General features: G+C 44.6%; 1 protein-coding gene across 1 annotated transcript in view; it reads right to left on the reverse strand.

Moving 5' to 3' along the window:
• Positions 1-716: 716 nt before the first annotated feature.
• The window catches only part of eif4g3a (eukaryotic translation initiation factor 4 gamma, 3a), a 63,006-nt gene continuing 54,147 nt past the window's right edge, over positions 717-9,575 (reverse strand). The window contains exons 25-35 of the mRNA XM_031567142.2: positions 9,419-9,542; positions 8,475-8,731; positions 8,069-8,187; positions 7,666-7,838; positions 5,926-6,051; positions 5,359-5,440; positions 4,939-5,037; positions 3,973-4,119; positions 3,477-3,558; positions 2,552-2,698; positions 717-1,966 (exon numbers count right to left, since the gene is read on the reverse strand). Coding sequence (XP_031423002.1) covers positions 1,785-1,966; positions 2,552-2,698; positions 3,477-3,558; positions 3,973-4,119; positions 4,939-5,037; positions 5,359-5,440; positions 5,926-6,051; positions 7,666-7,838; positions 8,069-8,187; positions 8,475-8,731; positions 9,419-9,542 — 1,538 coding nt within the window. The 3' untranslated portion in view covers positions 717-1,784. The remainder of the gene's footprint in view (positions 1,967-2,551; positions 2,699-3,476; positions 3,559-3,972; positions 4,120-4,938; positions 5,038-5,358; positions 5,441-5,925; positions 6,052-7,665; positions 7,839-8,068; positions 8,188-8,474; positions 8,732-9,418; positions 9,543-9,575) is intronic.

A 9,575-nucleotide genomic window follows, 5' to 3' on the forward strand; every position in this document is an offset into this window, starting at 1 on the left:
TTCTGCAAAGCAGAGAACAATAAGGCCAAGAAACATGAGGCCTTTAGCTATGGCGTAAGGTGTTGACTCTGGGAATACGCGTTTAGATTTTATGGCGTTGAACAAAGGTAAACTGGCGCGTCTAACATTATTAATTGCTAAATTTTGATGACATTGATAAAGCTCAACCCTACAGTAACTTCTAATCCACTCAAATTGTACACGGACGACATAGCCAACCATTTCAGTAGTTTGACCTCAAACAAGTCTAGCAACCACATTACATACATTAACAACCAGAAAGCAACAAGCCCCCACTCTAGGGTGCACATAATACAAATTGCAGTGGGCCTAAATCAAAATTATTATTGATGGGGTCTGGACATTTTTTATTTTAATATAACTGAAGGTTTAAGGCTATGAATTGACATCATTCCAGTGTTTCCCCTGGCCTGTATTTCCCATTCTGTATGGTTTGTTGCACAAAGACCCAATAGAAAGCTCAACATAGCTGATCACCATCTCTCCACAATGCTATGTGAGGTGTCTCTGAACATGTCAAACATTTGCCAGTGCACAACATGGACTGCACTTCCAACAGGCTGTAGTTTATCTAAACTGAGAATAAAAACCAGGGCTGTGTATGAACATCAGAGCTGTTTTTTTTTTAGCGCACTCACAGAACAGACCGTTATAAGACAATGAGAAGAAATTCTCTGAATTTGACAAAAAATGTATTAGATTACAGTCGCGGACCTCACCTTTAATGAGTCGATAGTGAGTGACATTGGGTATACGGAGGGTTTCTTGAATGGTATTAGTACAATGCATTGTAAAACGTCACACAGCATGTTCTTAGACAGTCTTTAATGTATTTACATGTACTTTAAATTCGCTCTTCATGTCTGGAGAATTAGAAGGTTGAATAACCCTGGTATGGTTTGGACTCACATAGGCACACACACACACACCTTCTTTATCAAGTCCTTGCTCTTCTTGGCAGCTCAAAGAAAGTTCTTGTGTGTGTGTGTGTGTGTGTGTGTGTGTGTGTGTGTGTGTGCGTGTGTGTGTGTGTTGGTCCTTTGTCCCGTGTCCTTTTGGAAGCTCAAACTGTTTTCCATAGAGGAAGCAAACCCTGCAACACCAGACTTTGGAGGGGTTATTCTATCATAACCTTTGACCTTGCACATAGTAAACTTCAACCATCTCTGTCTCTGCCACACCTTTCATCCAAAAATAACTTCTTACTGAAACCCTCTTCAAACAAACAACTCGGGAATCCAGGGAGGCTATTCAATTCACAAGTATTATTACTGTAATGAGAATTACTTTGTTAATTTCTATCGTCAGTGACGTTCTCCTCAATATGAGCTTTTTCTGCAAATGTTAAATAAAAGGTCCGTCTTTGCAGTCTCTTAAAAAAATAATAAATTAACCAGGTCATAACCTGTTTTCAAGTCTCTTCAATACGTAACAAAAGAAGAAGAAACGAAAAAAAAAAAGTTAAAATTTAAAGCAAAAATATTTTCTATGTATAGTACACATATGTAGTGTTCCCATCTCTGGAGATCTTCCTCAGGGGGTCAAAGGAACTCAATGGAACGTAGAAAAAACATTGCGTTCACGTTCCCTCTGTCTCACAGCACCGTGTTCCTTCTGTCCTTTTGTCCCATCTGGCTCTGTCAGTCTTGAGGATGCGGACACACTGGCTAGAACATGGTGGGACGTGAGCAGAACTGCCTCCGGAGGGTGTGTGTGTGTGTGTGCTTGTGTGTGTGTGTGTGTGTGTGTGTGTCCGTCCTCTCTCAGTTGTCCTCCGACTCCTCCTCTGCTTCACGTAGCCAGGTGAAGAAGGCGGTGACGGACTTGAGGGCCACACCCTTGCCCAACTGCTCCGCTGGATCCTTGCTGGACTCCCAGAGGTAGAAGGCATCCTCTGAGATCACATCCTCGTCATACAGACAGTCAAAGAACATGCGGAGCAGGTCTGCAGGGGGGGGGACGGTAGGAGGTGAATGTTTAGGAGACATTTGAAATAGCACTAAAAGTTCTGGCTTTTGTGCTTTGCAAACTTATCCATTTGCCTCTCCATTACCATAAAGCTAGAATATGATTAGTTATCAACAAGTAAGGTTCAGGGTTCATACCCATTCCAATGACTTTTCCATGTCCCTGAGGCACATTGCCACTACCATAGATTGTCGGAAATGTCTGTGTATACGTGAAGGTCGCAACATGTTTTCTTTCTTTTTTTTTAATGATTGCTATAATTCAGAAGAGAAATGATGACTAATCCTACTACTACTCCTACTAATACTACTATTTAAAGAAAACCGAACATAAAATATAAATATAAAAAAATGTGTTGTCTATACTTCACCGATGTTCTTCTTGCAGAACACAAATTACCCTTCAATATTCATGAATTTTCGTGGGACATTTATTTTGAAACACCCTCTTGGTGTAAGACGAATTAAGCCACCTTTACAGTGCATCTTTAATCTTTTAGCAAATATCATGATATGTGCTACAGAGTATGGGGGTATAGATTGATATGAAATCTGGTACTCACTAGGAGGTTGATCAAGAGTTACTATCAATGCTTGAAGTGCATAAAGTGCTTGCAACTGGCGCTCAGTGTCTGAGTTAAGGTACTTCAGTAAGACAGGCAATCTCTTCTGGATAGTGGCAGTGTCCACTCTGCAAGAAGAGCTCTCATCTGGGGATAGAATTAAAGAGGGAGAGAGAGAGAGAGCTCAAGTTTTTGTTCTGTTTGTTATTAGACAAAATACAAACAATATTTAATATTTCAACCATTTAACAGCTTGAGAGCACAGCAGGAGATTATATAACCATGTACATACAGTACCAGTCAAAAGTTTGGACACACCTTTAATTTTTTTGAGAAGTGTTTTCTTTACTTTTATTATTTTCTACATTGTAGATTAATACTGAAGACATTTTAACTACGGAAGAACACATATGGAATGATGTACTAAACAAAAAAAGTGTTATCTACCATGTAGAAAATAATAAAAGTAAAGAAAACACTTCTCAAAAAATGAGAAGCTGTGTCCAAACTTTTGACTGGTACTGTACATACATACATACATACATACATACATACATACATACATACATACATACATACATACATACATACATATATATATATGTGTGTGTGTGTGTGTGCACATGTTTTTGTTGTGTTGTTAGGCACCAGTGTGTCTGCGTGTGTATATCTGTGTACATGTTTGTGTTGTAAGGCCCCAGTGTGTATATGTGTGTACATGTTTGTGTTGTAAGGCACCAGTGTGTCTGCGTGTGTATATGTTTGTGTTGTAAGGCACCAGTGTGTATATGTGTGTACATGTTTGTGTTGTAAGGCACCAGTGTGTATATGTGTGTACATGTTTGTGTTGTAAGGCACCAGTGTGTCTGCGTGTGTATATGTGTGTACAAAGTGTAAGGGAACTGTGTGTTGTCAGGAGTGTTACCTTTCACTGCCGCCTTGCACACTGCTGTCATTAGAGCTCTCAGAAATGGGGAGGAGCTCATCTGAGAATCGTCTAAGTTCGCCTGTGATAGGAGGAAAACAATCAATGACAATCACCTTTACGTCACGATTACATCAACTGCTCAACTTCACTCAGCAACACTGAATCTTTGCTCGAGATTAGCATCAAGGCATTCGTTTTCAGTCTCTTTATGAGCGAGAATATCATCTCAAGTAATGTAATACTATTATAAAATAAACACATTTATTTCACTTCTCTTAATGGGATGCTTGTTTGAGGGCCGGGGTCGCTTAGACAGAGGCAACAGAGATCTAGGGAGTCAGTGCAAGAAGTGAAAAGAGACCAAACAAAGACAAAAAACTATGGGCGGTAGAAAAGAGAACTGGAGTAAGAATAGCAGTAAGAAACAAAGAGAGAGAGAGAGAGAGAGAGAAATAGACAGAAAGAAAATGTGTTGGGGCGGGGAGAGCCGTACTTCTACCCAGTCGAAGATCTGCTCGTCATTGACCATGTCCTCCAGTAGGAGGCGCTCTAGGTGTTGGCTCAGCTCCTCCGGGGAGAGGGGCTTCTTGGACAGCAGCGGCGGGGGGCTCAGGCTGTCCGGCAGCGTGAACTGCAGCTTCTGATGAGAGGAGAGGACAGAGAAGGAGAGAGAGAGAGAGAGAGAGAGAGAGAGAGAGGAAAAGAAACGGCAATGAGAATAAAGAGGAGGGAATCAAGATTACCGGATGGGACAGTAAAGCAAGAGGAGAAAGCAGAAGAAAGGAAAGAGAGCAAAGGAAAGTAGTATAAATGAAATGGTGATGGTGAAGCAAGGAAGACAAGGGAGAAGAAGATGGAAGATGAGGAAGTGAAAGAAAGGCAAACAAAAGAGAAGGAGCAAGAGGTAGTCGTAAAGGCATTATTCAGAGCTCAAACATGACAGTATATGGCTGCAACCAATTTAAGCTCCACAAATCTACACCATTGAATGAATGAACTTCAAATATTTGACGCTGTCAGTACTAATAGAGACTTAACGCAGCGTGTCTAGTGTCTAATCAGACCTGTTTCAGCTCTAAGTAAGTGAGGATCGTTCAAGGGAGACTTAGTGCTGCCTCATGAGAGGAGTCAGTGTGGAGGTCTGTTTGGGTTGGTGGAGAAGGGAACACCATGTCAATTGTTCAAGACAACAATTTACAACTTCATTTACAGCTTAAATTGCTGGGATCATTTAGATGTGTTCTGGTGGGGCAAATCCAACACCATGCAGTTATACTGTCCAACTCACTATTTGGAGAGAAAAAATAAAACTGGGCCTCAATCCAAACTGGTCTATTCTTTCAGTTTTCAGAACAATTTGTTCACATTGTGAACCAACTGATTACATTACAAACAAATCAATACTGACTGGTGCCCCTGCTTACATGAGCCGGTGTGTGTGTGGCGGTGCTGGGTGTACCTGCTCTGTGATGAAGGTCTGCACATCCTCTCCCTCGGGCAGGAAGTCACTCCAGCTCAGGCCTGAGTCCACCCACAACGACCCCACTTTCCTATGGCTCTGCAGCAGTACATGCAATCACACGCAGTCAGTCATCGTCACTCGCACTTCAATCAGTGTCATGTGCCAAAACAGTCTGCTGAAAACAGCTGTGTGCAGTATAGCAGCTGGACATTACTGTATAGCAGAGGGCCTGGAGTTTTAAACCAATAGCTACAGCTCGGTGCCTACAAAACAAATGACATTCTACTTCACTTCAAATCTCTCCGAGCTATCCATTACACAGCTTGTGAACATGCAGAGTGAGGTGAGAACGTATTATTATTATATCAATGACTCCATGCTCCATGGGTGATAAAGGGCTGGTGCAAAGAAACTCACCATTTGTTTGCATAGAAGGTGCAGTATTTCAGCAAATAAGACCCCTGCTCTTCCCGCAGGAAGCAATGGTTTGCTTAATTCACTGCAGCAGAAGGGGGGAAGGAGAGGAGAGGGATGGGGTGGGGTGGGGTGGGGTGGGGTGGGAGAGAGAGAGAGAGAGAGAGAGAGAGAGAGGGAGGGGAAAATTCACTCCAAGCTCACCACCGGGACTTGCACTCGCATTACAAAAATACACTATGAGGAAACCTGGCAACCTGCACGGGCTTTGAGGTAGAGGTCTGACTTGTGTGTATTTCGTAATGACTATATGTATGGGAGTGGGGGCACTTATCTTAAAAGTATTCAAAGCACAGCTGGAGTTAGTGGAGCTGGTAATGAGAGGCTTGTTAGGGTGGCTGTGCGTGTGTGTGCTTGAGAGAGATGCATATGATAGAAAGAGTGTGTGTGTGTGCTTGTGCTTGAGAGAGATGCATATGAGAGAAAGGGTGTGTGTGTGTGTGTGTGTGTGTGTGTGTGTGTGTGTGTGGGGGCACGTGCATGTGTGTGAGTGAGAGGGACTGTGCTTACCTAAAGAGCTCTGTCATAGAGAGGCCCCCTTCCTTCAGCAGCGGGCCCAGCAGCTGCGCCAGGTACAGCCAGATGTGGGGGATGTCTATGGCCATGTCATCTGCCAGCTCCAGCGTCTCCCCAAACCTGCAAACACAAGCCAACACGTCACCTGTGGGCCAGGAGCTCTGGCACTACACCCAGACTGGCAGGTCAGATAGCGCAAACCTAAAAAGGCAAATAGGCATGTTGAAACCAGTCCCTAAAGCTCATCTAACGCTTATGGAACAGCCTCCCTGACCACCTAAGGGCAACGCAGACGCTGGACTCCTTTAAAGCTGGACTAAAAACATTTTTATTCAGGAAGGCATTTCTGGCCTTGTGTTAAATCTTATGTTAAAATGTTAAAAAAGTTTTCTATTATGCTTATGTTAATTCATTTTTATTTTATTGTATTATTATAGTTAGTTTCTAATATGTTGGCACTCTGAGATTCTTCTGAATGAAGAGTGCATTACAAATAAAATGAATTATTATTATTATTATCTGTTAACAGATGCAAACACATAACAGAAGCAAAACTTTGTAATGGTAATGGTCAGGACGGGTGTTTTGTTTTGTTTTATTTTATATGCTATATCCATGACCGGGAGCATATATTACCTTGGTGATTCATAGGAGCACTACATCTCGCAGATGTATACAGTTCTTTCTTGAGGACAAGTACATCAAACGACAGCTTGATGGGCAGCATAACCACCATGCCCAAACCAGAGTGCTGCTTGCCATGCCTATGTTCCAGGCCTTAATGAAGCACACTTACGACTGGGGCCCCAGCATAGTATATTAACATCCTGTGTTTGATGGCTAGAAAACCGTGCTAACAGACGGAGTCCCTTTAGCGAGATCACCGCTGTGGTGTGTGTACAGACAGTTTTCATGCTTTTAATTCCAAGAACTCCTCCACAAGACGTGCTTATCTAGAGTGATTTACTCCACACACACACACACACACACACACAATAAATAAATCATCCGAGACCTCCTGAATACTGTACTCTTCACCAAACCTAGCACCTGACTCATCCAAGCACACAAACACTCTCCCGAGCTGTCTACTGACGTTAGTGTCTGATATGGCACAACGCAAGAGCCGGCCAACACTGGGAATGGACTGCTAAGGACATAACCAGCTGCAGTTCCAGTTTAAAGAGGTGATCTATGAGAGGTGCTGAGTGCAAGACCAAAATGTTGACTTACATTTGACACCAGTCTGCTGCAAATATATACACCTTCCAGGAGGGACACACGCGCACAGACAGTGTGGGTGGTCCTCCTCCAGTGTGACTGGTGTGTGGACGTGCTCCCTCACTTGTTATTGCATTGGCATTGCATTCTGCTGGAGATGTCAGGTATGGGCCTGATACAAAGCCATTAGTTCCAGCACCTCAACACTACTGCCAACCGCAGTGCCAATCAATGTCTTCTTCACAGTCAGTCTCATTTACAGTGTTGGCCAAATTAATAGAAATGTCTAAATCATTTTTTGGGGGGGGGGGGGGGGTTCTTAGTTGCTTTCTGATCTGCATGGTCCCAAATTCATTGTAGTTTACTAAAATGATGTATTGCTTTAGCAGTACACACACAGGGGACTGAACCCATGATCATGGTGGACCTTGCTCTACCAACTCGCTCTACCAGTTGAGCCCCAGGAACGACCTCTTTCTCTCACACACACACACACACACACACGCCACTCACCCGCGGTAGAGCTGTTCTCTGGGCAGGATGTCTTTGTGCAGGAGCAGGTGGAAGAACTGGCCCATGTGGTCGCGCGTCACCTGGCTCCTCTCCAGCGTGGCCTCCACCCCTGCCTGCACAAACACGCTCAGCTGAGACGCCTGCCCCAGCTCCTCCACACACTGCACCGCCTCCTGCAAAGGGGGAAATCACACGCAAACACACACGCTCATATGAACGCGCGCACACACACACACACACGCACAAGTTTCCGCAGGAGACTAGTTTCACTAGTTTATCTGAGGTGCTGAGACAATTATCTAACCACACACAGATGATGCACTCATACTCATACACAGTGTATGTGCATACGTATGTGTGTGTGTGTGTGTTTGTGTGTTTTCAGTACACAGCTGTACTGCACCTTGGAGTCGTTGAGGTGCAGGTACTCCTCGATGATGGCGCGTGACTTCCTCTCCATCTCATCCTCTGGCAGGACCGGTTTGGCTGGAACCACAGCTGGGGGAGTCTCAGCCTTTACTGCTGGAGAACACACACACTGCTGTTGAGGAATATGTCCTGCTGTGCGTGTGTGTCGGTCTGTATGTCTGTGTCTGTGTGTGTGTGTGTGTGTGTGTGTGTGTGTGTTTGTATATGTATATGTGTGTACGTGTGTGTTTATTGTTTTTGTTCATCTTCCCATATGCTACATAGCACTCTTCCTAACAGTTATATCCTATGTATATGTATAATATAGTATACTGTAGTATTGATATGTGTATTAGCAAGTGCATTAGTGTATTAAGTTCTATGTGTTAATGTGGTCTCACCAGGTCCTTTGGTGGTTCTGCTGCGGTCCGTGTCGCTCCTGTCGTCTGTGCTGGCTCTGCGGGACTGGTTCTGGGGCTGGTTCTGGGTGGGGGGGGTGTCGGACCCCTCTTTGCGAGACTCCTCATTGGTGGGCCCTTCCTGCAGCTCCTTACTGCTGCCCGCTCGGCTCAGGGGCCCCAGACGCGTGGCCACACCCGCCGGACCTCCAGCAGGGGCCTGAGACTTCTCGCCACGCTCGCGGCTAATACTACCACGGCTAGGAACACACACACACGAAAAGAAAGAAAGCCATCACTATTGTCCCCCACCAGCTCATTCCTTTCTCTGATCAGTTGGCACACACACCCCTTGTAGACACCTCTCTGCTCTGGTGGACTGTGAGCGGGTGAGTGTCCCAGCCCCCCCTCCCCTGAGGGGGACGCGTGCGTCTGTGTGAGTGTGTGTGTGTGTCTGCCTGCCTGACTCTGTCTGCTGCTGCTGCTGACTCACGTCTGAGGGGACTGGAGCTGGCAGACACACACGCACTGCCAATACATTCATCAGCCAGGCCATTTACCTAATTATAACCAGCCTGCTATCAGCTCTCCCAGTCTGACTGTGTGTGTGTGTGTGTGTGTGTGTGTGTGTGTGTGTGTGTGTGTGTGTGTGTGTGTGTGTGTGTGTGTGTGTGTGTGTATATATCGGAAACCAAGGACACAGGTTTCATTCAAACTGCTGAAATATTCTGTATACCTACAAACTATCAATGTTTGCTAAATGAAATACAGTATAAATAAGTAAAAGATAATGAAAGATAAATGTCTACTGTGTGTGTGCAACTGGATTCAATGAGGGCAAAAAACATCAGTGGAGAGACTTGAAGTTCTGTGGTCTGAATGTATAGATAGTATAATGAATAAAAGTCTGGTGTACGTTTGAGGGGTCACACAGAAATGATTCCCACCTTCCCAGAGTTCTCCTGGTGTCGTAGTCCGCGCTCTGATTGGCCTGGGGGCTGGGAGGGGCCGTGGAGGACTGCTGCAGGGCCGAGTAACGGTTCAGACTGCTGCCCGTGGAACGGGAGAGCTCTGTGAATAAACACACACACACATATTTTCTAA

This window comes from Clupea harengus, chromosome 5 (assembly GCF_900700415.2).
Source record: "Clupea harengus chromosome 5, Ch_v2.0.2, whole genome shotgun sequence".
In the NCBI taxonomy this organism is placed as follows: Eukaryota; Metazoa; Chordata; class Actinopteri; order Clupeiformes; family Clupeidae; genus Clupea; species Clupea harengus.